This window comes from Poecilia reticulata, chromosome 6 (assembly GCF_904066995.2).
Source record: "Poecilia reticulata chromosome 6, P_reticulata-male-v2, whole genome shotgun sequence".
NCBI classification, from domain to species: domain Eukaryota; kingdom Metazoa; phylum Chordata; class Actinopteri; order Cyprinodontiformes; family Poeciliidae; genus Poecilia; species Poecilia reticulata.
In genome coordinates this window covers 31,579,564-31,607,100 of record NC_088835.1, presented here as the reverse complement: position 1 = coordinate 31,607,100, position 27,537 = coordinate 31,579,564, and the positions used below count along the sequence as shown (strand labels likewise).

At 41.1% G+C, this 27,537-nt stretch overlaps 2 protein-coding genes and 1 long non-coding RNA gene across 3 annotated transcripts; 2 read left to right on the top strand and 1 right to left on the bottom strand.

The window, feature by feature from the left end:
* The first annotated feature begins 450 nt into the window (after positions 1-450).
* On the top strand, positions 451-10,491 carry ndufa9a (NADH:ubiquinone oxidoreductase subunit A9a). Its single transcript, XM_008436482.2, has 11 exons — positions 451-606; positions 1,990-2,166; positions 3,673-3,770; positions 3,846-3,937; positions 4,752-4,893; positions 4,967-5,069; positions 5,144-5,214; positions 6,680-6,756; positions 8,818-8,913; positions 9,041-9,107; positions 10,258-10,491. The coding sequence occupies exons 1-11, from the start codon at positions 552-554 to the stop codon at positions 10,426-10,428; spliced, it is 1,149 nt and encodes a 382-aa protein (XP_008434704.1). The 5' UTR covers positions 451-551; the 3' UTR covers positions 10,429-10,491.
* Positions 10,492-10,638: 147 nt separating this feature from the next.
* LOC103481321 (putative polypeptide N-acetylgalactosaminyltransferase 8) lies at positions 10,639-25,632 on the top strand. The gene is made up of 12 exons (XM_081608409.1): positions 10,639-11,209; positions 11,295-11,803; positions 12,457-12,709; positions 12,786-12,952; positions 13,929-14,112; positions 14,193-14,387; positions 16,161-16,275; positions 16,351-16,536; positions 21,682-21,819; positions 22,615-22,710; positions 22,790-22,957; positions 24,806-25,632. Exons 2-12 carry the CDS (start codon positions 11,632-11,634, stop codon positions 24,938-24,940), a joined length of 1,809 nt encoding a protein of 602 aa, XP_081464535.1. The 5' UTR covers positions 10,639-11,209; positions 11,295-11,631; the 3' UTR covers positions 24,941-25,632.
* On the bottom strand, positions 15,940-27,367 carry LOC145552050 (uncharacterized). Its single transcript, XR_014087991.1, has 4 exons — positions 27,205-27,367; positions 26,378-26,499; positions 17,240-17,331; positions 15,940-16,485 (listed from the first exon to the last, which is right to left on the bottom strand). It is a non-coding gene; the product is annotated as an uncharacterized LOC145552050 (long non-coding RNA).
* Positions 27,368-27,537: the final 170 nt, after the last annotated feature.

The following is a 27,537-nucleotide window of genomic DNA, read 5'->3' as shown; positions in this document are numbered from 1 at the left end:
ATGGAGTTGAAAACTTGAAACTGAACAATGTCATTCATTTTGCAGTTATTTGAATAGTTGAGAAACAAGCATCCGTGTTTTAATGGGCTGTAAAGTCACTGGAAGCTCCAGGTCATATTATTTGGGGTCTGCATCATTTCCGCTTCGTTATACGGCATGTAAACGGAGGCTGGAAATCATACACAACGTCTTCTGTCACATCGACCAGATAAAAACATGAGAAGAGTTAAGTGAATGAATAAAATGTAGTCCCAAATTAATGCTAAACATTAGTAATACTCTAACAAATATTCGACAATTGGGTTTGGCGCCTCGTCTCACTTAATTAAAAACAGCTGCTTGTGTCTTTGTGTCTCCCTATCAGATCGTCCCTGGTTTTATGCGACTCTCACTACTCGCGATGAACGTTCATTCTTTTCACTGATGTATGTTTTATAAAGCTCATATCTATATCACCACCAACTCTCCCGCCGGTGGACCAGAATGGAGCGAACCCCGCATTTGAAACGCCACAATTCATTTTGGCCTACGCGGTTGCCGTACTCGGAAAGATGGCGACGGTAGTGTTGGTTAGCCGTCCTGCGGGTGTCCTTTCAAAGATTTCAAGTGAGTAATGTCACAACAGCATTTAGAGGATTTCACACGCCGTGCAGCTCGTAATATTTGATATTTATTCACGGACCCCGCCGCTTTAGCATGAACGGGCCGGTAGAAAGGACACCCGGCCGCAGTGACCTTGCTAACATCCGCTAGCTGAGCTGGAGCTAATCTGGATCTTTATGTTTTGGGCTGAAGATGCAGTTTTTTTTTAACCCGAGGGTTTATGTAATATAATATAATGTAATGTAATATAATGAGCACCGCGCTGGAGTGAAAGTCTGTTTGTCGGAGGTTATTTTTCTGCCTTCGGTAGAAACAGATCCTTGTTATTGTCCGAACAAAATTAATTTAGTTTTAATCGGAGCTAAACTACAGCGCTTATTCTTCAGGCTTATATTACGAATAAATATATTTTTATGAATATATTTGTTCGGAACATTATTTGATTGAAACATTTCAAGTCCAACTTCAAGCTTCGCTCTATTCTCCATTTAGACATTTTAATATTTAATATTTAAAAGATTCCTGGGTCAAAATAAAACATAAAATCTGGAAGAACAATTATGTATTTTAAATGGTTCTGAAGCTCAGGTGCTGAGGTTAGAAAACAAATTAGGTTCAAAACAAACATGATTTTATCACCAGTTATGTCCTTTAAAACATTAAAAGCGCTGTGTTGCATAGTAACAATGTTTGATTTATTTTTAATAATTGATAATTTTTTAGTGCTTTGTCAGTAAACTGGATTCTGAGATCATCAAATATTTAACAAATCCTTTATTTACTCTAAATATCGTTTTTGCTGCTGTAGAATTTAATATTTTTATCTTATTAAAACCAGAAAACAAAAAATTATTCAAAGATTTTCTCCAGATTCTGTAATTGGGATTAAAAGCCACTTATGATGGAAACCAGAACATTTGTGGACTAATTAAACATCATTGATTGTTGATTAGTTATAAAAATGTTTTCATCTTAAATGAAAGTCGGCAAATGGAAATTAACTCCCAGAACTGATGTTTAGCATATTGTTGAATTTGTTTTTTAATGCTTGGTCCTTGTCAAATATAATAAAATAGATTAAACAGTTTTGGCCAGAAATGGATTAATAGGAATGAAAAACAACCAATAATCAATAATTCTCTGTTTGTCGTTAGAAGTTGTGCAAACTGCTTCCTATTAAAACAAATATATAAATGCATACATTTCATGATTATGCATCCTACCAGCTATTAGGAAAAGAAGGAAAACGTTATTTCAGTGAGCGCTCGTCATTTATCCCATTTATGGAGGTGGGATCCCTTCATTTCCTGCTGGATTTCAATCAGAAATGATAAAAAACCTGTGATGCATTTGATTCTCTTGTGTTTTTTCTGCTCCTGTTGACAGGCGGCTGCAGCCAGGCTGCGTCTGCAGCTGCGTGCGTCGCCGCCGCAGCGCAGCAGAGGAAGCTGCACCATGCCGTCGTCCCCAAAGGGAAGGGAGGACGCTCGTCTTCCAGCGGGATCGCCGCCACCGTGTTTGGAGCCACGGGTTTCCTGGGCCGATACGTCGTCAACAGGCTGGGTGAGTTCGGACCTTTTCATCAAGCTTTCGTCATTTTTCAGCATCACAGCTCAGGATTTCATGATGCTGAATAAAGACACGTTGCAGCGAGACGCGCGCAGCGTCCCTGCTGCAGGGGGAAAAGCTGCCCTCCGACACAGATGGTTTTAGCTGTTAAGATGTCAAAATAATGAGCTAAATCTTTAATATACACTTGACATACAAAGGAAAAAGGAACGTAATGCTTTGCTACCAATTGTCAACAATACAACGACGAGATAACAAGGCCAGGAAAAAGTTTTTATTGAAAAACATAGCAAGGGAGAGGAAAGTAGGCTAGCTATGCTAGCTTGACTATGAGAACCTTAACATGTTGATGTTCTGCAGAATTTGACATTTTGGTTCAATTAAAAAAGGCGACCCACACACCAACTCATCAGTAGGGCAGGTGTTTAAATTAGCTAATCTACCACCGCTGTGTTAGCTTAACTGTTAGCATCAGTAGCTAATCTACCACCGCTGTGTTAGCTTAGCTGTTAGCAGCAGTAGCTAATATACCACCGCTGTGTTAGCTTAACTGTTAGCATCAGTAGCTAATCTACCACCGCTGTGTTAGCTTAGCTGTTAGCAGCAGTAGCTAATCTACCACCGCTGTGTTAGCTTAGCTGTTAGCATCAGTAGCTAATCTACCACCGCTGTGTTAGCTTAACTGTTAGCAGCAGTAGCTAATATACCACCGCTGTGTTAGCTTAACTGTTAGCATCAGTAGCTAATCTACCACCGCTGTGTTAGCTTAGCTGTTAGCAGCAGTAGCTAATATACCACCGCTGTGTTAGCTTAACTGTTAGCATCAGTAGCTAATCTACCACCGCTGTGTTAGCTTAGCTGTTAGCAGCAGTAGCTAATCTACCACCGCTGTGTTAGCTTAGCTGTTAGCAACAGTAGCTAATCTACTACCGCTGTGTTAGCTTAGCTGTTAGCAGCAGTAGCTAATCTACCACCGCTGTGTTAGCTTAGTTGTTAGCAGCAGTAGCTAATCTACCACCGCTGTGTTAGCTTAGTTGTTAGCAGCAGTAGCTAATCTACCACCGCTCTGTTAGCTTAGCTGATAGCAGCAGTTGCTAATCTATCACAGCGATCACTTATTAATAATCACAAAATAAACATCCTGAAAACACAAAACTGAATACCTGAATGTTCTGTTTTGTGTGGAAAATGTTTGAGTGTTTTTTGGTGTTGAATCCTGACACATTAGCGGCGTCTCTCAGTTGCTATGGTAACAAATCTGTGTGAGGCGTGGCCGACGCTGAGAGTGAGATTTAAGGAGGAAACAGGTGGTTCCAAGTTATTCTTTAATGTTTTCTCAGCGTCGCACTGGTAGTGGCCACATCTCCAGGTTTCTTTTGATTCTTCTACAGAGGCATTAAACGAATCGTCTTTTACCCTCCAGCAGTAAATCTCCACATTTAAACAATGACCTGCAACGTGTCTGTAGTGAAGTGGTTCTAACGTCCCTGAATGCTGCAGGTCAGGTGGGCTCCCAGATCATGATCCCTCACCGCTGTGACCAGTACGACATCATGTACTTCAGGCCCATGGGTGACCTGGGCCAAATCATCTTCATGGTAAACCTTTAAACAGGCTTCCAGGCTTCCAGGCCGGATCTACGGGACTGAAACTCTGCTGTTTCTGTGTGGCAGGAGTGGGATGTGAAGAACAAAGAGTCCATCCAGCGGGCCATCGAGCACTCCAACGTGGTCATCAACCTGGTGGGCAGGGAGTGGGAAACCAGGTGAGCTGACCTGGGAAATCATCTCACCTGCTTGTCAAATATGCAGCAAGTCGGCAAAACCAGGAACAAACAGCCTGAGCAGACGTAGAAAAATAAAAGCCAACAAATTCTGAGAAAATTCTGGGATTTTTGATTGTTTATTTGCAAACTATTCTACCGTAATATCTGGACTACGAGCTGCTGCTCGTTTACTACATGCTTCGATCAAAGCCGCCAGGCGCCTCATTCGGCTTTTTACCAACGAGTTTAAAGACTGAACAACGAAAGAGAGGAAGAGTCTGAGGCCAGCGGCGCACAAAGACTCACAGCACCTGATATGGAGAGCCAACAGTGCCACAAAACACAACTTTTACCACACGCCTGAATAAACTCGGCTGAATAAACTCGATTAATAAACTCGGCTGAATAAACTCGGCTGAATAAACTCGATTAATAAACTCGGCTGAATAAACTCGGCTGAATAAATGCCGAAACTTTCAGCATTTTTGCAAAAGACAGAAAAATTCTACAAAATATAAAGAAGAAACATTGATTTCAGATTGTTTTCTTTCTCACTTTTATTCACTATTCAGTAATCATTACATGTTGCCTCATGCCTCCATCCAGGACGTTTTAGGGTTTTTAATCATTTTCCTCGCCAGCGTTGCTGCTGGACGGCTCCTGCTGTGTTTTCTGGTCAAACTTTTCCATTTCGCGCCGCTAAGCTAACTTCAGCAGCAAAGCAGCTTCATGAATTTGGACTAGCATAGATTTGATCACAGACTCAATCTATGATGTAATTTTTGCACTCGTTTGTTTTTCTCCTCTTCACTAGAAACTACGGCTTCGAGGACGTTTTCGTCAACATCCCTCGGCAGCTGGCCCGGGCCTCTAGAGAAGCCGGGATCTCAAAGTTCATCCACATGTCGCACCTGAACGCCGACATGCGCAGCCCCTCCAAATACCTGCGGAACAAGGTGAGTCCGGCACTTCCTGCTCAAATGCAGCCGCGGGCGGGGCGAGACGCTGACGGCTTGCTCTGCGCCGCAGGCCGTGGGCGAGGAAGCGGTGCGGGAAGAGTTTCCAGAGGCCGTCGTCATTAAGCCGGCCGAGATGTTCGGCCGGGAGGACAGATTCTTCAACTATTTTGCCAGTAAGACGTTTGTGACGATGGGAATCGGCTCAGCCGTTTGTGGGTTTGTAGAAACTTTCCTGGGTTTCTTTCAGATATGCGCTGGTTTGGAAACGCGATTCCTCTGATGGCGCTCGGGAAGAAAACGGTGAAGCAACCGGTTTACGTAAGTTTATAGAGGAATTGTTTTAATTCTCCTTTACGGCCAGAAAACTGCTGACTTGGCTTTAAGAAGTTAGAAATGTCGATTACTGTGGTAAATTATGATATTGGCATTTTAATTCTCCACCAATATAATAATAATGACATATTAATGCAAATACAGGGGCTGCACAGTGGAGCAGTTGGTAGAGCTGTTGCCTTGCAGCAAGAAGGTTCTGGGTTCGATTCCCGGCCCGGTCTTTCTGCATGGAGTCTCCATGTTCTCCCTGTGCATGGTGGGTTTTCTCCAGGTACTCCGGTTTCCTCCCACAGCCCAAAAACATGACTGTCAGGTTAACTGGTCTGTCCAAATTGCCCCTAGGTGAGAGTGTGTGTGTGTGGTTGTGTGTCTCTGTGTTGCCCTGCGACAGACTGGCAACCTGTCCAGGTGACCCCACCTCTCACCCGGTACGCCAGCTGGAGAGGAACCAGCACCTCCTGACCCACTGAGGGACAAGAAAATGGATGGATGCAAATACTTCCTAAAGACTGAAGTCTGCCATGTTTATAAAACATTTTTAAAAACGGGTTAAACTGCAGCAGAAACACCATCCATCCATTTTCTTACACCTTGTCCCTCAGTGGGGTCAGGAGGTGCTGGTTCCTCTCCAGCTGACGTTCTGGGTGAGAGGCGGGGTCACCTGGACAGGTCACCAGTCTGTCACAGGGCAACACAGAGACACACAACCACACACACACACTCACAGCTAGGGGCAATTTGGACAGATCAATTAACCTGACAGTCATGTTTTTGGACTGTGGGAGGAAACCGGAGTACCTGGAGAAAACCCACCATGCACAGGGAGAACATGCAAACTCCATGCAGAAAGACCGGGAATCGAACCCAGAACCTTCTTGCTGCAAGGCAGCAGCTCTACCAAGTGTGCCACTGTGCAGCCCCCAGCAGAAACACAAAAACTATAAAATCCCATCAGAATAAAATGACGAAAACTAAAACATGACAACAGAAAAGTTACAGCGTCAGCCTGACGCCAACAAACAAACATAAAATCAAACTGCCTGCTTTATATCGGGGGTTAAATGTTTGTAGCATTTTTAAATTCCCAGGTTTTCAACAGTATCAAAGTGAATCAACTCTTCGTCAAACTCATTTTATCAGTTGGATAATTGATGTATTGCTTCTGATGACAGGCTTTTATTGATTAAAGTGACGCCAGCGCTCACCAGCAGGTGGCAGTGTTTCTCCACTGCTGCCTCAGACTCGATAGATGAGAAGTAATAGCTGATCGATCAATATGGCGAGTAAAAACCTCAAGCTTTAAGTTCCATAAGAATAAAAATGTTTCATAATCTACACGTAGATTTTGGAAGCAGCTTAATGAGGGAAATTATCCCAGAAGTTTCTCCACTAAATCATTGATTTTGATTGAAAATTGATCAGTGAAGTAAACGGTGGGTTTCTTCCTCAGGTGGTGGACGTTGCCAAGGCGATCGTCAGCGCGGTGCGAGACCCGGACGCCAACGGGAAAACTTTCGCCGTCGTTGGGTAACAAACGATCCCAAATATGTTCAGCAGCGCGACAAAGTTACATCTATTTATGTAAAATCTGCACTTTGGTCATCATCTGTTGCTTAAGCCTCCTGTTATGTTGACCCGTTTTAAAGTTTAAAAATATTTTTAAAATAGTTGCAAGTATTTTTATTGCATGAAGCTTTTTCTCTTTGTCTTAATAGGTGAACTCTACATATAAATGTATTCATTTGACACATTTGCAGCCCCTCCTGTTACATCGATGCTGTTCGGGTCAGTTTGACCCGGAACAGTTTGTGTGTCTCAAGTTCAATTATAAAAATCACCCTTTGAAAAAAACATTTAAACGTAAAAAAAATGTACCAAAGATCACTTTCAAGGAAATTGTTGTTTTTTTGTGTCTAGGTTTTTTTCAGTGGACATAAAAAATGTAAATCCCATTTTTTATGTCCAAATGAGTAATTGAGTAAGTTGTCGTCATTAATCCTTAATTTCTGAGAAATAAAAAAACATAATTGCACAAATTTTAATTGAGATGTTTAGTATTAGAGTTAATAATCAGATAAAAAAATGTTTTGGAGGAATTTTTTGGTTCCTGATTGCATGATAAAACTCTCCCCGGGTCAAATTGACCCACGAACATTACTGCTGTACCTCAGAAACGAACATAACAGGAGGGTTAAACTGTTTTATATGTGTTTAATCTTGGCATTGATTTGGTTCCGTAGTTCTGGTTCAGATCCTCCATTCTGAAGACATTCTGCTGCTTTAGCCGACTTTTTGCTTGTTTCAGGAATTACAGTGAAATTAGTATTTAAGTTATTTTTGTGTGATTTACGTTGAATTAAATTAAACTCTGAAAGTCGCAGAGTCTCTGCTGTGGGATGAAATATGACGTTCTGCAAAACTTCTCATATATCCTGACTTTTCCACTTTTTCTCATTGTAAAACCACAAACCTCAGTTTATTTTTGACCAACGTGGAAAACGAAGCTCAGCTCAGATCAGATGAAAATGAACGTTTTGCTACAGAAATGTGACAAAACGTGGAAATGCATGAAAATCACACGGGAACAATTCATGTCCAATAATTCAGCAGAAACTCAATCAAATCAGATTTAAATTATGATTTTTTCATGATTTCATTTTAGAGAAACAATAATAATAATAATGCATAAAGTTGATCAGGCAGCTCTTCTGGTCTAAATTATTTGAAATGAACAGAAATTAAAACTGCTGTTAACTGGAAACCAGTTGGACCTGGTATGAAGGTTTCCTTCGTATGGCAGGCAGTTTTAGCATAAAATCAGTTTTATTTACTGAATGATGATTTAAGATTTCTGCATTTATGTTCTGACTAGTAAGAGGAAAAACTGAAAGAGAAAAACAGTCTAAACTTTTAAAAAATGTTTTCCTGATATCTAATTTATCTGGAGAAAATTAATTTTGAGATGTCAAAATGATAGTTTCATACATCTTTAAGTTAGTTTTGACAAGTTGAATTTCATACATCTCCCATCTAAAATACATTTAATAAATCTTTAAATGTGTTTTATGTTTATAATTATGTTCCAGATAGTCAGTGATTCATTGCAGGCGTCTTGAATTGAAGCCACTATGGATCCTAATGATAAATCTGATATCATTTATAGTCACAATATAACCAGAGAAGCAACTGTTTTTAATTTATAACTGATCTTTATAACTATTTTTGTAAACCAATTTTTCTATTCACACGTTGTGGAGATTCTGTGAAGAGAGAGAGAGAGTAAACACACAGAACATTTATTTAAAGCGATTCTAGAAGATTCCATCAGTTTATATTTAAACAAAACTATGTTTGTAAATAACGCTGTAATTTAAAGAACCAGCATTAAGTAAGCTTAAATTAAAAAAAAAACACATTCTGTGGCCACGATACGCAAACAGGAGTGTGTATTCTGGACGCTTTTTAAAATGCTTTGACTAGAGGAATTGTGATTCTGTAGCCATAATGTGAAGCTGATTTTGTGTTAAATCGTCTTGCCGTAGCGGCTGTTTTGCAGCTGATTCCTTCCTGCCTGTGTTTGATCTGCAGGCCCAACCGCTACCTGCTGCACGACCTGGTGGAGTACGTGTACGGCGTGGCGCACCGGCCCTTCGTGCCCTACCCTCTGCCGCGCCCGCTCTACCAGTAGGCAGCCTCGTGCTTCTGCAGGGAGTGGCTGTTTGTGTCACTGATCAGAACAAAGCCTGACATTAAAGCATGAATGTCGTCATTGATGATGAGCTCTGATGTAGCGACTGCTGTCTGCTTTCAGCCTGGCTGCCAGGATTTTTGCTATGAACCCGTTTGAACCCTGGACGACCCCGGACAAAATCGACAGGGTGAGACGATGAAGATGTTTAGACTTTGTTTTTTTTCTCATTTAAATCAGTCTTCCTCTTAACTGTGGTCCCCCAGTCGCCCCCTAGTGGTTTGCACTATACTGCATGTAAATGGCCTTTTGTTTTCCGTGACATGAGCTCAAAATGCAGCAGTTAGCTTCCTGAAGGGTTTAAAAACAACAAGTAGCTTAAATCCTCAAAAGAATAGCAGAAGATACTGCTGGGAAGAAAACGCCACCAGGAATACTTATAGACACGTTGCATGTTGTTCACATCCAGGCTTTCTGTGCCTGCGCTCGGCGCTGGAGGCAGAAACAGATTCTCTATATCGGCGCTGCAGAAGAAGAAGAAACCTGGAGATGTCATTAGTTCAGTGCGGTAAAGGGAAATGACGCAGAAAAACAGCTGAAGGCTCAATCAAAGCCTCTCGTATTCTTCTTTTTTTTTTCTTCCTCTGTGTCGGCTACGCTACTCAGACCCGTTGCCATAGCAACCGACTGACAACAGCTCCACCAGCGTATCAGGATTCGACACCATAAAAGCAGAACCTTCTGTCCGTTTCATGTCTTTAGACTTTTGTGATCGTTGGCAAGTCGTCGCTGTGGTAGATTAGCTGCTGCTGCTGTTAGCTAAGCTAACACAGTGGTGGTTGATCAGTTCATTCAACTCTAGTCAGTGTTTCAGTCGCCATTTTTACATTTTTTTTTAACAGAGTTCCACAGCACATCTACCTTAAGGTTGTCATGGTCAAGCTAGCATAACTGACCCACTGCCCTCTTCCTGGTTTTTTTCTTAATTAAAACTTTTTCCTGAGGTTGTTGTCTAGTTGTCATGGTGCTGACAATTAGTAGAAAAGCCCTGCATCCCTTTTTGTTTTATTTCAGCCGTATATTAACAGCTAAAGCCAATGCTAGTCATTATGGGCTAGCAGCTTTTTGCCCCCAGCAGGGAGACGGGGTGGGATCTGGGGTGACGTCACGCTGCAACGTGTCCGTATGATCGAAGGAAGACGCTTAAGAGACTAATGTTTTCATTCAGGTGGATATTAAGTTGTTATTTTTAGTTAGGGGGTTGGTGAGTGTTTAAATGAAAAGGTTTGAGAAACGCGGACCTCCATCTTTAACCCGAATGCTCTTTGGCTTCTGTCCAGTTTCACACGACAGACATGAAGTATCCTGGACTTCCTGGTCTGGAGGATCTGGGCATCACGGCTTCCTCTGTGGAGCAGAAGGCCATCGAGATCCTGCGCCGCCACCGCCGCTACCGTTACCTGGACGCCGATCTGGACGAGACCAAGCCGGCCAAGACGGTCAACTACTGAGCCACGACTCGTGGTTCAGCTTCTTTTACTGGTTTTCTGTACATAAATAAAGAATTATCCTTACTGGACGTTTCTGCGTCGTCACTGTAATTCACCTGGACACATTTTGATTAATAAACAGAATTATGGAATTTCATATAAATTTGATTCACAATTAACACAAAGGCGTTTTGAAAATGTATAAAAATGTATAAAATATTTAAAAATAGACTTTTCTTCTTGTTTCCTGGCCTTAAAGCTGCAGAATGTGACTTTTATAATGTTTTTACATATTAAATGTTATGAGGCAGGTAATCTGGGAAAGGATTGATCTCCTGAGCTGCTGTTGCTCTCTAAAGATACGAATCGTTTCTGACCCAAAAAGCAGCCAGGATGCTGCCAATCAGTCTCATGTACTCGCTGCTAAATGTGCTAATGGCGGAGAAACGACTTACCGTTACAGGAAAACTGTTTTATCTACCGTCATCTGTGGCTATGCTAACTAGCCTTAGCATTCCTGGCAGAGTCTTCTATCAGGAAGATGCTGTCACCAAGCAGAGAGGAGGGAGCAGCAGGTATTCAAGCATGATTGACAGCGCTAGCACCCGCCCCCTGGCTCTGTAATACAGAGTTAAAATAAAAATGTGAAAAACTGAATTTTTGATCTGATCTGTCATGTAAAATCAGGTTTTATAATCTTATTCGCTCATCAAAAACATCTGGAGCGTTTCTGTCATTCTTTCATCCGTGTTTGAGAAGTCCTTTAATCTCCATGGCAACCATTTGGAAACAAAGATTACAGGTATTTGTTCATATGTCGTTAACTGAACATTTTAAACACCGTTTATATATAATGTGATTTTAATCCTGATTCGTCCTGTGTTTAGGTTGCTCTGTTGATGTGTCTCGGCTTTTTAAATCTTTTTTTCATCCTGGAAAAGCAGAACTAACCGAGAAACATGACATGTAAATACAGACAGTTTACTCTAAACCCATAAAACAGTTTGAGAAATCTCAGTCCAGGCAGCGGCTGCTTTACAGTTGCTCATGTTCCCTTTTACTGGTTTGGTTGACGGAAAGTAAACGACTCACTGAAAGTCCACCTGCAAGTTAATATTATCTTTGCGATAAGACGGTTTTATGGTCTGAGCTGTTCGGCTCAGGATTTCCTGCCTGGCGGCCAGAACCGAACGACACTGACTTGGTTTTCCATCTGAAACAGCCATGAAGGCTCATTTTAGAGTAGGAGTGATTGGAGCTTTTTTATTTTTCGTGTATCTGATTATCTTCATGACTGGGAGGTGGAGAGAAGACAAGCCGCATCAGACACACGTCACAAACCAGGAAGCCATGAGCCGAAAACTGGACAGGATTCAGGAGACCCTGAACAAGCTGAGTGAGAAAAGATTTTAAATGTTTAAGAGTTCAGTCAGTTGAAGCTGCAGTGAAGATTCTACATATTAAAACTGTCACCACGTCATGGTAGCTTGCTATGAGACAGACAATCTGTTCCTCGGCCTTCTCCCAGCTAACTGGAACCAACCAATCAGAGCCAGGGGGCGGGTCTTGGTGTTGTCAATCACTCTCCTTGTGGCGTTTGCTCTTTGCTGTTGTGAAGGCTAGTTAGCATAGCCACAGATGACGACAGATAAATGGCTTTTGTAAAGTTCAGTTGCCAGTAGCATATTTAGCAGCGAGTACATGAGCTGGATTGACAGCACTAAGACCCGCCTCCTGGCTCTGATTGGTTGTTTTTGGTTCATTTCTTCAGACGGCAGTAGCAGATCAGGGAGGAGGTCGATCTTTTCACAGATTATTTGTCTCAAACTGTCACAACATGGTTAACAGTTGTAACAAATATAAACGTGTTTTTACTGAAGTCACATCCTGCAGCTTTAAATCCACAAAGCTCCTTTCTTTGTATTTGCTCCCACTTGGTTTGTGCTTGGAAAACATTGCGGTCGCTGCCTGAACTTTCCCTCTAAAGGAAACCGGTGCCTTCCTTCTGCTGCCTCAGACTGTAAACTGTTTTCATTTCCCCCCCAAAAGCAAATCTACTAGAGAAACCTGCCAAGAAAAGCTGTCCAGAAGAACCTTCTCCAAATAAAAACCACAAAGAGCCCGAAAAGGCGGCGGCGCCGAAGCTGTACCCGAACTCTGCGCTGTTTCTGAAGTGGGGCGACGGCCTGTCAGAGGAGGAGCAGAAGGAGGCCGAAGGGCTTTTTAGGATTTACGGCTACAACGCCTTCCTCAGCAACCGGATCGCCCTGGACCGGCAACTTCCTGACATGAGAGATCCCAGGTAAGAGTCGCTGGAGACGACAAACGATGACGCACTTCCTGCTGGAGTCACGGATCTTCTCCAACCAAACACGCAGGTGTCTGAAGAAGAAATACCCCCGAGCCCTGCCCAGCGTCAGCGTGGTGCTGATCTACGTTAACGAGGCGCTGTCTGTGATCAAGAGGGCGACGCGGAGCGTCATCACCAACACGCCCCAACACCTGCTGAGGGAAATCATCCTGGTGGACGACCACAGCACCTACAGTGAGCCCAGACACATCTGACTTTTAAAGTCAAGGTCACAGACAAATGTTTAAGCTTGAGATGTTCGAGGCACAGCATCTCAGTAAGATCTGGGCTTTGACTAGGCCCTGGGTTTCTCCCGGCCAGTTCTCTGCGGATGTACTGCAACGCTTTGGGTCATCGTCATGTTGCAGGGCTCAGTTCTGATCTGTTTGGGGGTGAAACTCATGATGGGGCTGCTGCAGAAAATCACCCCACAGCATGATGCTTCCACCTCAGCGTTCTCAGGCCTAGTTCACACGAAACCAGATATCTGGGAAAACAAAAACGATTCATTGGTTTTTGCATTTCATTAACTTGAAAACGTTGTTTAATATCAACAAAAATTATGTTCTCTATGAATTCAAAGTGGAGATTTGAGGAAAATTCAGTATTTGGGATCTTTGACAAATAATGCGCCAGTAAATCCAAAGACCTGCTTTGGCAAAATTCCCAACCAACGTTTTGTGTTTTATTAAGATTATATCCTAATACGCTGTTTAAACTTCTGTCTGTCCACATAAATGAGCCGCCATGTTTAGTTCCAAACAGAACGTTGTTGTTTTGAAGCAATCTGATTGGCTGACAGGTTTTATCTTAGCGCCACACTGCCCCCTGTGGGTTGGGATGCTTAAAGCAGCGCTCGGTGGTTTCTTTGGTTTCATGTGGGTGGAAACTTTTCTGAAAATAATCCCATGTGTAAGATATTTTTTTTAAATCTGGCTTAGAAATTTGCCTTGCAGAGCTTCTGGTCTCATTTAGCATCAAACATCTTCTCCTTCCGAGCTGCATTCAATATTTAGATTTCTGAGATTTTAAGGATGTTTTTTTATGTCTTATTGTGCTCAGATGATGTTTTATGTCAGAGGTTTTAGGGATTAACAAACAAACAAAACTCTGAAATGTCAAAGTAAAGCAAACTACTTCCTGTTCTTCTGACTCAGGAATGTGTTTTCAGACGATCTTGGGAAACCGGTAGAAGATTACATAGACGAGATTCACAAAGAAAGGCCTGGCCTCGTTAAAAGAGTCTGGCACACGAGTCAGATGGGTTTGTCCCAGTCCCGGATCACGGGCTGGGAGCATGCCACTGGAGACGTGGTGGCCATTTTAGATGCTCACATTGAAGCTACAAGAGGATGGTACGCACAAAACACCAAAGTCCAACGTCTCCTCCTCCTGCTGAGCTGTTTAAATGTCTACTTCGTTATTTCCTCTGCAGGGCAGAACCTCTGCTGGCCCAGATCAAAGCTGACAGAACCGTTGTCGTGTCGCCTGTGTTTGAAAAGATCCACTTCGATGATCTGCATGTGGAAAGATACATGTCGTTTGCTCAGGGCTTTGACTGGGCCCTGTGGTGCATGTACGAGTTCTTCAAACCGAACTGGAACGACGTGGATGAATCACAGCCTCAGAAGTAGGTTGGAAAACAAAACCAGGGATTATTAGATTAGACTTTCGATTATGTTAAGACATAATCGACTATATCTATATCTCTCATGAGTTTACCTCACCAGAGGGAGGTAAACTATCAGTGAAGATTAAATATCAAAGAGCCATGATCTTTGTTACTAATTTTAAAAAAATGGAACATTTTTAAATGATGTCCAAAATGTGATAAAACACAAAGAATTTCAGACAGAAATTAGCCAAATGTAGCAAAGTGCTAATAAAGGCGTTTATCAGAATCTGAACCGACCGGATCATCAAAACTTTGACTTTGACGCTAAAGCACTAACCCTAATCATTAGCTGGGCTAATGCTAAAGCACTAACCATAATCATTAGCTGTGCTAACGCTAAAGCACTAACCATAATCATTAGCTGTGCTAATGCTAAAGCACTACACACACAGAGCTTAGCAGAAGCTAACGCTAAAGCACTAACCATAATCATTAGCTGTGCTAATGCTAAAGCACTAACCATAATCATTAGCTGTGCTAACGCTAAAGCACTAACCATAATCATTAGCTGTGCTAATGCTAAAGCACTAACCATAATCATTAGCTATGCTAACGCTAAAGCACTAATCATAATCATTAGCTATGCTAATGCTAAAGCACTAACCATAATCATTAGCTGTGCTAACGCTAAAGCACTAACCATAATCATTAGCTGTGCTAACGCTAAAGCACTAACCATAATCATTAGCTGTGCTAACGCTAAAGCACTAACCATAATCATTAGCTGTGCTAACGCTAAAGCACTAACCATAATCATTAGCTGTGCTAACGCTAAAGCACTAACCATAATCATTAGCTGTGCTAACGCTAAAGCACTAACCATAATCATTAGCTGTGCTAACGCTAAAGCACTAACCATAATCATTAGCTGTGCTAATGCTAAATCACTAACCATAATAATTAGCTGTGCTAACGCTAAAGCACTAACCATAATCATTAGCTATGCTAATGCTAAAGCACTAACCATAATCATTAGCTGTGCTAATGCTAAAGCACTACACACGCAGAGCTTAGCAGAAGCTAATGCTAAAGCTCCAACATGCTAAACTCAACCATTTTGATACCTTATACTTTTGTATGTAGAAAAATAAGCAATTAGTTGCATAAAAATGTTTAACATGCTAAAATATTTGTAATTAATGAATCAAAATGGATGTCTTTGACATTGCCGCCCTAACATAAATATCGCCCTCTGCAGGTTCAGGTTTGTCATTTCCTCCAGGAAGCGATTCTTTAGAGCAGATCTTTCAGTTTGGTCATTATTGATACTTCCTAACTCTGTTGCTAATTTGGCTAACTGACCAAATTACTACGGCTTCAGGAGATTTTAAAATATCTACTGTGGAACTACAGCAATGCATTCTGGGTACAAAACAAACTACATTTCCTGCACTTCATCATGGAGAATGTGAGGAAACAGAACTGCTGCTTAAACCGTCTTCAAAATAAGAGCATCAAAATTAATGTCTAAGCACTTGAAGAACTATTCACAGTAGATAACCAAAACTTACCAACGGGTATAAAACTTTATTCAGTTGTGAGTTGTACTGAAACATGCAGGACGCCGGCCGGGCCTCCACTTTGGACACCCTGGTCTAGAGTCGGATGGTAAACACATCAGATCCACACACGGATCTGATCTTTACTTTCTACCAGTTCTTGTGACGTTTACATTCTGCAGCAGGCCGGTTGCGGCCGGTTTCTCTCAGACTCTGACCTTTCGTGCAGGAGTCCGTCTGTCATGGGAATCTTTGCAGCAGACCGAGGCTTTCTCGGAGAAATCGGCGGACTTGATGGAGGCATGACAGTTTACGGAGGGGAAAACGTGGAGCTCGGGATCCGCGTGAGTGTTGGCAGCAATAAAACCAAAGGCTGACTGGATCAGAGCTGAACTCTGACCCCTGTGTTGACCGGCCAGGCGTGGCTGTGTGGAGGAAGCGTGGAGGTCGTGCCTTGCTCCAGGGTCGCTCACATCGAGAGGGCGCACAAACCGTACGCACCGGATCTGGACCCGTTCATGCGGAGGAACGCGCTGAGGCTGGCAGACATTTGGCTGGACGAATACAAGAAAAACGTTTTTATTGCCTGGAACGTCCCTCTGAAGGTCAGTAAAGGTCAAATTCACTTCATTCTGGTAAATTAACAGTATTATAGGAAACAGAAATAAAAACACTTCTGAAACTCATAACTTACCAAAAAAGAAAAATACTTTTCTTCCTTATTCATAGACGGGTACACATGCAAACATTTACATTTAAATATGCAAATATTACATGGTTACACAATACATATGATACATTTTAAAGGTATTTTAAAAAAAACACATAATATGAAATCGTCACTCCGTCAGTTTCACTCCATTTACTGAAATTCATCTGGATTTTCCTGGACTTTTCTCCTTTAGATGTTCAGATATGAACAAACCTCATAAATATATTTATTCTCTCAATTTAAATCATTTCTGAATTCCAGAAGGAAAACATTTGTTCAGCGTTTTATACATTACTTCCAGTATTTGTGTTTGTACAATAGCTCTACATTTTAAAGTTTATTAATTTGTTCGTTTATTAATGAGCATAATAGCTTTTTTGTAATATCTGAATAATAGGAAAAACAAACAAATGGCTTTATTTGTTTTTCCTCATATTTCTGAGCAATACGACAAACAGGCCGAGAGGAATATGAGCCTTTTTATTAAATCTTTTATTTTAAACAGTTTTACTATTTTAGTTCTAGGATGTTGAATACGAGTTGGTGAAAGAGTAAAGCTTTATAGTTTAGTCTCTTCCTGGACGTGTCCAGCTCACCTGGACACATCTGGACCGAGTTCATGATCTGAAGCTCACCTGCAGGGTTTCAAACCCCCAACTTACAGCAACCGCAGTAATTACTGGCACTCCTGTTAAATGAAGCACACATATTAATGTCGCTTTAGTTCTTATATGAGCCATGTTCAACATTTATCCTTTCAATATGCACGGATCAGTTAATGTGATTAAAACCTCATTTACAGCCAGGCTGGTTTTCATCATGTGTAAATAGAGACGGGTCACATCAGGTCACCAGCTGACCCCATGTGACCCCATGAGAGGCGTCACAGGTCTGCAGATGTGACAACAGTCATATATTTACCCAATAAAGACACATGAACACGTTTTATCTGTGTGAAGTTAATCAGACCGAACGTCTCGTTTTCAGTCAGTCGACACATTAACAGATTAAATAACAGGAAAGACGAGAGTTAGATTCTGTTTCTTACTCACGAGGAGGACAGACAGACAGACAGACAGACAGACAGACAGACAGACAGACAGACAGACAGACAGACAGACAGACAGAGATGCTTCCAGTTACAATCTCCTTCCTTCTGAAAGCACATGCCCCTCTTTTATTGTCTTTAGGATCCTGATCACAGAGAGCTGCAACTCTGAAGGGAGGGAGAAACACTAACTAACTAACTAACTAACTAACTAACTAACTAACTAACTAACTAACTAACACAATCCATCTTGCACTAGACTGTCCAGTTCCTGACCCAGGGTCAAACAGACAGCGATGGTTTTACAGCTAGCAGGTCAGAAAGCAGGACGTTCCACTGAGTGACGACTGCAGGAAGCTGCTCTCTGCCTCTGAGAAAGGAATCAGAGTAACAATACAGGAAGATGCAGCTAAACAAATAAAGTTACGTCTTTAAGGTATATAAAATGATTAACATTTGATAATACAATTCACCCAACATTCCCTCCTGTTTATCAAATATTTGCTCCAAGTCTCACATCCCTTATAAACAGCCACTTCAAGCGATTGTCAGCTGGGAGTTTATTTTTATATTCTTACACTCAAGGGTTGAACTCAGTCCAGAAACTAGGATCTAAGTACGTCAGGGGATCCTCAGCAGAGGATTCTGTCAGAATCAGCATCTTTGACCAATAAAGGATACATCTGTGCCATCCGGTCCTCCATGGGCGAAATCACAGTTAAACAAAGAACGAGGCAAGGAATACAACATCCTCCACACGAGGTCAGAATGGCAGCAAAGATGCCACTGACACTAAAGCAGAGGACGGTAGATCTGTAGATCTGTTGCTGACACGGGATAAACGGATACAGGTAAAGAAACTAGAGCACAGAAACCCGTGACCCTTCAGGAAACTCATCAAAAACCCCGTCATCATGGCTCCACCACCAGACGTCTGCATGAGACGGGATTTAAATCATTGTTTACAGACACATTGCAGCAGAAAGATTTCATAATCTCTTCCACTCCCTGTTATGTTGATACATGTGAAGTTTCCTGAGCTTCTTTTTAGAAAAGAGAGGAAACATATCATCAGCTGCTGCAAGAGGAAATATTGAACCATAAATCCTACAGGTGCTATTAGGGTTAGTTTTACTCATCACTTCTAATAAGCACTGCTTTGTAATGGTTGCTGGGGTTACATGTGGTAAAGGTCTTGGTTCTGGCTTGGCTAATTCAGCAGCCTGCTCTACCGTTAATAACCAGTTATCATTTAGTCCAGGATGAAAACATAAAATGGAAACAAAAACAACATTTTTATTGGCCATTTCAGTAATGTGTAAGTTCGTTCGGCTCCTACAGATTCTCCAGGGTTGTGGACAATCTTCACCAGTTTTGAGACGGTCAAACTATTCGGTTTGACCCCATTTGTACGCTGACCTTTGCCCTGGAGGTCAGTGAGCGTCCCGAACTCTCCTTTCTCCTCTCGAGCTGAAATGACCTTTTTGCAGTGTGCTAAATGCGCCCAGGTTGACCTTCCTGCTATTTTACATCTGTGGGCGTCAGCAGCACCTGGTGCGGTCCGTCCCACTTAGGAGAATACGCCGAGACGAGAATAGTTTTTGTTTTTCTAACTTGACTCTCATATAATCAGCTAAATTAGCTTCCTCATCTATTTCCCATTGATTTTTAAACTGTGACAATCTATACGGCCTTTCAGATAATGTTTCCAAAGGTGTAAACCCTGATGTACTTGTAATGTTGGTGTATAATTTTACCAAGTCTAACCGGTTTCATGTCTAGGAATGATATTTTTGCAAAGTGCTTTTGCTGCTGTTCAGGGTTTTTGTTGGAGAAAGTTCAATCCATTTGGAGAAATCATCAATTATTACCAAACAATACTTTTTCCCTTCGCTCCACCACCAGACGTCTGCATGAGACGGGATTAAAATCATTGTTTACAGACACATTGCAGCAGAAAGATTTCCTAATCTCTCCCACTCCCTGTTATGTTGATACATGTGAAGTTTCCTGAGCTCCAACCTCCAGGTTTTTAGTTGAAACTCCATCAACTTGGACTCTAAACCCCGTAGAACTTTAGTTAAACGTCATTTAACTGGGACGTTTTCCGGGGGGCTTTACATCATTAAAACGTAGAAAAGAAATAAAAAGATATTAAAGATATAAAAACATGGAAGACATCAAAACCCACTCTAACCCTAATTTAGCCATAATCAACTCTAACCAGCTGGTTTTAAGTTGAGATTTAAAGGTGTTTCAGCTGTTTTACGGTTTTCTGGAAGTTTGTTCCAGATCTGTGGAGCAAGATCTGGAACAAAGTGCTTCCAGATCAGAGCATTCCCAGATGCAGAGCATTGTTCCAGATGCTCTGCATCTGGGGATGCAGAGCAGAACCAGAACCAGAAGATCTGAGGGGTCCAGACGGTTGGTACAGCAATAACAGATCTTTAAGGTATTGTGGTGCTAAACCGTTCAGAGATTTATAAACTAACATCAGTATTTTAAAGTCTATTCTCTGAGCTACAGGGAGCCAGAGGAGGGACTTTAAAACTGGCGTTATGTGCTCTATCTTCCTGGTTTTAGTCAGAACAGCAGCAGCAGCTTCTGGATCAGCTGCAGCTGTTTGATTGATTTATTAGTCAGACCTGTGAAGACGCTGCTGCAGGAATCAATGCGGCTAAAGATAAACGCATGGATGAGTTTCTCTAGATCTGAGACATCAGTCCTCTAATCCTAGAGATGTTCTTCAGGTGATAGAAGGCCGACTTTGTGACTGTCTTAATGTGGCTCTGAAGGTTCAGGTCAGAGGTCAGAGGTCATCACTACTCCCAGGTTTCGGGCTGATCGCTGGTTTTTAGTTGTAATAACTGAAGCTGTGCATTGATTCTAGTTCGCTCCTCTTTAGGTCCAAAGATAATAACTTCAGTTTTGTTTCTGTTCAGCTGGAGAAAGTTTTGGCACATCCACACATTGATATGTTCTAAGCATCTATTCAGTGATTCGATGGGGTCAAAGGTCACTTGGTGACATCGTGATGTAGAGCTGTGTATCATCCGCATAGTTATGATAGCTAATCCTATGTCCTGTTATAACCTGAGCCAGTGGGAGCATATAACTACTGAAAAGAAGGGGTCCTAGAATTGAACCTTGGGGTACCCCACATGTGACCTTTGACCTCTCTGCTGAGAAGTTTACAATTTACCTAACAGAAATAAAAAGGCACATGAACACGTTTTGTCTGTGTCTGAAGTTAATCAGACCAAACGTCTCGTTTTCAGTCAGAATCACTGAAATTGTTTCTCTGCTAAATGTCAGAAAATGTAACGAGACATTGTTTTGTGATTTTTTTATTTTTTTTTCAACTTTTTTCAAATTCAGAAATTGCAAATTGACTTAATGGTCATTTTGCTCTGACCATAAAGTTTTGCAAATTGGAATTAAAACCAATAAATTTAGAAGAAACTCAAGTTTTTTGATAAAAGGTTTTAGCGTCAGGATCAGGTGGTTTTTAGTTAAAATTGTTGTATAAAAAAACTCCAGTTAAAATTTACACTGGCAGTTTTATCAAGATATTCAGTGGTACTAATGTGATAATATAATAGTAACTACAATAAATATTAATTTCTTATTTTTTAGGTAACATACCAAACGTAGCTCCACACGTGGAATTATTAATTCCTTTTATTTAGTTAATTAAAATAAATGGATTTGTTTCAATCAAAGTGTTTTTGAATTGAACTGAAATGCTAAATGTTTCTTTAGGTCACCATCACACAGAGAGACTCATTTTTTAACAAGGATGTAAATAAATGTGTTCAGAGTTTAACCTTTTATAATCTGGACTAAACATTGAATTTTAACTCTAATCTTTAATTTGTGGAAAAACATTAGCTTCACTGTAATGATTAAAATAATAATTCACCTGATTTAGTTTAATCTTGCCAAGTGTAAAACTTTAATGTGCAGCTGTTGGGTGTTTATTGTGAACAGGACCACGGTATCGACATCGGCGACGTTTCCGAGAGGAAAAAACTGAGAGAGCAGCTGAAATGTAAACCTTTCAGTTGGTACCTGGAGAACGTTTACCCGAGTCTGGAGCGATGGGACGACGTCCTGGGCTACGGTGTGGTGAGAACCGTTTCAGGAGTTCAGCTACTTCACATTAACATGCTTTTAAAAATACATGAACAGGTGTCTGCAGTTTTACGCAAGTCCAATTTAAGACTTTTTAAGACCTTTTTTATATCAAAAAATGAGAAACGGAGAAAATATTCTCATTGTAGTGAGATTTAAATGCCATTAATTTATGAATCTCATTATTAAATCTTATTAAAACCAAATATCTTCTGTTTTAACTAAGAGAAGCCGTAACAGTAAAACAGCAACACCTCTTAGAAACGGTGAGAAGTGAGAGAGAAAACCTTCATGCCTTTTTAACAAGTCGAGGAGAAACTTTCCCATTTGAACAAGTTTTATATTTTGTCTAAAATATAAAACTAGAACTTTTTGTGAAAATGAAAAAATAAAATGCAAAACTTGCAACAACAAACGTCTCGTCAGCTGACAATAAATGAATATTTACCCATTATAGATTAAATACCATGTATTGATAATACTGCTAACATAGCCCTGCTAGCTAGCCTGGGAGCATTAGCCTCAAACAGTCTCCACCGTTTCAAGCCACATCAGCATCCGGCTTCAACTTTTGCCTTACAAAAAAATCCCCAACACAAAAAAGCAAAATATAAGATTAGCTAGTTCTACCTCGGCTAAAGACGTAAACATTAAAAATAGGAATTAAATTATTGCTTTTAAGTCCACTTAAGCTTTTATTTGAATGATTTTAAGACATTTTAAGGCCTGAGTTTTAGATGAATGAGCTCAGGATGTTCGGATGGTTTGGTGACCCGGATCTCTGCTCAGCTGCAGAACAGCCTGGTAAAGCAGCAGTGTGTGGATCAGGGAGACGTTCCTGGAAGCATCCCGGTCTTATACGAGTGCCACTCCCAGGAACCGCAGGTATCACACAGAATCATTAACGCCAGCTCACACTGAATTAATACAGAGTCCAAAACGGGAGCGTGTTTCCGTCCTGCAGAAATGTTTCTACAACACGGAGGGGGAAATCATCATTGGCGGCCTGAGATCCCATAAGTACAGCCGGAACCGCTGCCTGGTGGATCCGGGCTCCGGAAGCATTCCCACTCTGCATGAGTGCAACACAGCAAGGCTGAAGCAGTTACACATTAACTGGGACTTCAGGCAGGTGAGCTGGGAGCAATGGGAATGACAATGGGAACCACGGGAGCAATGGGAACCACGGGAGCAATGGGAACCATGGGAGCAATGGGAACGATGTTCCCATCCCATGTATAACATGGGAGCGATGGGAACTATGGAAACCATGGGAGCAATGGGAGCGATGGGAGCCATGGGAACAATGGGAACCATGGGAGCACTGGGAACGATGGGAACCATGGGAGCAATGGGAACCATGGGAGCAATGGGAACGATGTTCCCATCCCATGTATAACATGGGAGCGATGGGAACAATGGGAACTATGGGAACCATGGGAGCAATGGGAATGATGAGAACCATGGGAGCGATGGGAACCATGGGAACGATGGGAACCATGGGAGCAATGGGAACGATGGGAACCATGGGAACGATGGGAACCATGGGAGCGATGGGAACCATGGGAACGATGGGAACCATGGGAGCAATGGGAATGATGAGAACCATGGGAGCAATGGGAATGATGAGAACCATGGGAACCATGGGAGCGATGGGAACCATGGGAGCGATGGGAACCATGGGAACGATGGGAACCATGGGAGCAATGGGAATGATAACCATGGGAACCATGGGAGCGATGGGAACCATGAGAAATTAAATACGGACTGCTTTTCTCCAAAAAAAAATAAAAAATAAACAAAACAAAACAAAAAAATGTTTTCCACCTTTTAAAAAGCACACTTTTGGATTGGTAACTATGGGAACCATGGTAACTATGGGAACCATGGGAGCAATGGGAACGATGGGAACTCTCTGTCTGTGATCTGAAATCATCTCACGAATGAAAACTAAAGTTTTTATCTTTGGACCTAAAGAGGAATCTAGATCTAGAGTCAACACACCGCTTCAGTTATTACATCTAGAAACTGGAGATCAGGATGACTTCTGACCTGAGCCTTCGGAGCCACATAGAGTTATAAAGTCGGCCTTCTATCATCTGAATGCCCCAGCAACATCTAGAGAAACTCATCTATGCATTTGTCTTCAGTTGATTTGATTACTGCAACAGTATCTGTTTCCGTTACAAATGTGCACAAATCCGTTTCAATATTTTAGTAATGTCAAAAAAAAGTTATTTTTCAGTTGCAATGTTTCCATTAAACAGGACATGAAATTAAAATCACATTTGAATAATAATATCCGGCTTGTTCATATGATAAGATTTTAAAATAAAGGCAGCGACGGATGTAAACACATGAGCTATATTCATAATTCAGCTGACCGCTCACCGTCTATCAGAAAATCAGAGGAGACGTTGGCGTTTTGTTCAGGCGCTGGAGCAACAAGCCCCGCCTACTTGGGAGCAGCTACATATGCAGCGTTTTGGGGAACTTGTAGTCGGCCATTTTACAGAAGAGTGATGGATTCAGCACGTTCTAAAGACTCGTGTTTCATTAACTGATGCAGTGAGAGATCTGGTGGAGCCGATAAAAACAAAAACAAACCATCATCCTCCACTTCCTGTCGTTGTCTTTGTCGTTTCTGCCAGTAGTATCATCTGGCTGTTGATCACAATGTTTCCATTGCAGTTCAGAAAAGTACATCTATTTGAAAAAACACTTTATCCCATCTCACAAACTTTTAATTAAAAATCATGAGATTTTTCAAAGTTGCCGTGTTTCCATTAAGCAAATTTATTTTTGTAATTTCAATTTGCTCAATTCTTTGGTTAATGGAAACGCAGCTGCTGAGTTCCTCAGACTAAACCCTGAAACATGACAGAATGTATGTCTGGTTTTCACCATCGTTGACATCTTGTTGCTGAAACGTGCTGTACTGATAAACTTTATTGATTATTGTTCGATCAAACCTTCACAGGGCCGAGAAATAAGGAACAAAGCTACGCAGCGATGTCTGGAGGTCGCTCCGGGAGAATACCTGGACTACCAGCTGGTCATCCAGCGCTGCACCAGCCAGAGCTGGACCATCCAGAACCTGGTCACCGCCGCCTAGCGCCACTCAGCCGCAGCTGGGGCTCACTTCATAAAAAACGTTTGTGACGCAGCAGCAGACGGTTCAGGACGTCAGATTTACTGCATCATCTACCTTCACCTGTAGCCAGAACCAGAATAAAGAGGCGAGTTGGACATCTGATCAGGACGTCTACCGGGGACACCAGAATGTCCCGGTGTGTCCTCTCTGGGCGGATGGATGGTGTCTCTGGTGCTATAGTTTTAGATTTGTGGTTTGTAAATGAGGAGTTAAAGTTGTAGAGAAAAATCCCAGAGGAGTTTTGAAACTTTTTCAGTCTTTCCCAAATTCAAAACAGCCGTTCCACTTCTTCTTCTTCTTCTTCTTCTTCTTCTTCTTCTTCTTCTTCTTCAAATTCTTCAGTGAAAGACACAAATTGTATTCTTTGAGTCACGCTCTCAGTTTTTCCCCAAATGGTGCAAAACAAATCTTCACATGTCAAAAAAAAATTACTTGCAAATATTTGCTGTTGTTGTTGTTGTTTTCTCTTGTGGAAGGAAGAAGATGGAAAATGTTGATTTGCTGTATTTAGCCGTTTGTCATGTGGCGTCAGTGATGGATTGTGGGTAAGATATAATTACGCTGCAATACTTTGGCAGTTGATTTGTTATTTTTGAAATGTTATCAAAAGGTAATAAATGTTTGTTCCATGAATTAAAAGTGGTGTAATTTGATTTACACTGTGTGGACATCTTTGTTTAACAAGTCAAATAAAACTACTGCTGCTAAATTAATTAAAATGAGTGAAGCAAAGCAAAACTCAGTGATTGTCATTCTAAATCAGTTAAGTTGAAGCTGCAAAATCTTTTTATTGGTTTTATTAAATACAGTTAAGCTTCATTTATAAAAAATATCAAAGTCAGCATAATGAAATGCTTTTATTTTTATTTATACTGAACATATCTACGTTTTGTGGGAATTGCTGTGTGACAGAATGGACATCAGAAATAATCACACCTCCTCCCTTTTCTTTTTTTTTGTTTATTTGCTTCTGTTTTTCTTACGCTGGCTGCGCTCTTAAGCTGCACTTCTCTTGCTGAGATGCGCTGTGCTGCAGTTACAACGGTTCGCCACTAGTGGGCACATAGCCAACTGCAATTAAGCGGTCAGCGAAGGCGCTCACTGTCGTATGGAGTTAGATTTGTTTCACAATTATTCAATAAAAAAAATCATGTCAAACAAAAAAAAGTAGTATTCAATCAAAAAAAAATTCAAACAGAAAAAATCTTAAAAATTTTATAATCATAAAATTAATTTTTTACGAAACAAAAAATATTTTAAATATTTTTTTTTAATTGAAATTAAAAAATGTAACATAGAAGAAGAGGTATTAGTTTTAAAACCAATAAATAAACTGACTTGTATAAATATATTTAGCCAAACACACCTGGCCCCTAAAAGCAACACTTCCTTCCCTACCTGCGCTTCTCTGACTCAACACTTGCTGGTCTCTCCATCCTCATGCTCTGATCGGCTATCAGCTGGAGGAATCAGTCAGACCTACAAGCCTGTCCTGCTTCAGCTGCACTCTGCTGGTCAGACTTGAATGGGGAATCAGGAGAACACCAATTTAATTTAATATCATAACACAGCAAAAGGCATATTACATCTAATTCGGGATAAAACTAAGTACAAGACACATACACACCATATAATAAAACACAGAAATTATATGAATATTCTCCTTCGGCCTGTGATCTACCAGCTTAGTTTTACATTTTACATCTGAAAGAAGAAATATATTTAAGAGTTACATTGGCTCCCCTCATTGAAAACACCGATTATGTGCTTGGTAAATAAATCTGCACACGTGTGGTGCAGATTAACGTGGACCTAATAACAATGGTGCAATGATCCGCTGTTTCTCATTTTAGCTTCAATGCTAGTTAATACACACACACACACACACACACACACACACACACACACACACACACACACACACACACACACAGGATTACACAACAGTATTTAACACATATTTCCTCCAGATATATTTGGTATTTTCCAAGCTTAATGCCACTCAGCAGCGGTTCGCTGGTTAACTAATTCAACATAAAGACAGGCGAATATTACACAAGCCTAGTTTATGAACTTTACCCAGTGCTAACATTAGCTAGCACAATATGCTACCGCGGCAGACAAAATATGTGACTGTCGTCATAAGTTGTGTAAGATTTATTCTTTGAAACAGGGCGGACACTTTAGTAGCTGCTAAACGGTGTAATGTTGTGAAGATTACTTACCTTCACATTCTGTGTCCCGCCACCGGAACCCAGCAGTTCGGGACAGAGTTCTGAGATCTCAGGGAGTCATCGCTTCAGTTAGCGCTAACCAATCGGAACACGTCTTACATTGCTCGTCCTTAAGCCCCGCCCCGGATGTTCATGTGAGATTCGCAAGCAAATAAAGTTCAACCAAAAAACCGGACAATCAAAAAAACAAAAAACAAATTTGATACAACCAAAAAAAATAAAAGTTTCAAACAAAAATTTGTGACTTCAGTTTAAAAAAAAAAACTCTAAAAAAAATTTTGTTTCATAAAAAAATAATTTTATGATTAAAAAGTTTTTAAAAAT

Bases quoted from the DNA above. Each gene is read 5' to 3' on its own strand.
- ndufa9a (XM_008436482.2), top strand. From the start codon at position 552: ATGGCGACGGTAGTGTTGGTTAGCCGTCCTGCGGGTGTCCTTTCAAAG. The intron at 607-1,989 runs GTGAGTAATGTC...TCCTGTTGACAG, and splicing joins TGTCCTTTCAAAGATTTCAA to GCGGCTGCAGCCAGGCTGCG. The intron at 5,070-5,143 runs GTAAGACGTTTG...GGTTTCTTTCAG, and splicing joins ATTCTTCAACTATTTTGCCA to ATATGCGCTGGTTTGGAAAC.
- LOC103481321 (XM_081608409.1), top strand. From the start codon at position 11,632: ATGAAGGCTCATTTTAGAGTAGGAGTGATTGGAGCTTTTTTATTTTTC. The intron at 12,710-12,785 runs GTAAGAGTCGCT...CCAAACACGCAG, and splicing joins CCTGACATGAGAGATCCCAG to GTGTCTGAAGAAGAAATACC. The intron at 14,388-16,160 runs GTAGGTTGGAAA...CCTTTCGTGCAG, and splicing joins GATGAATCACAGCCTCAGAA to GAGTCCGTCTGTCATGGGAA.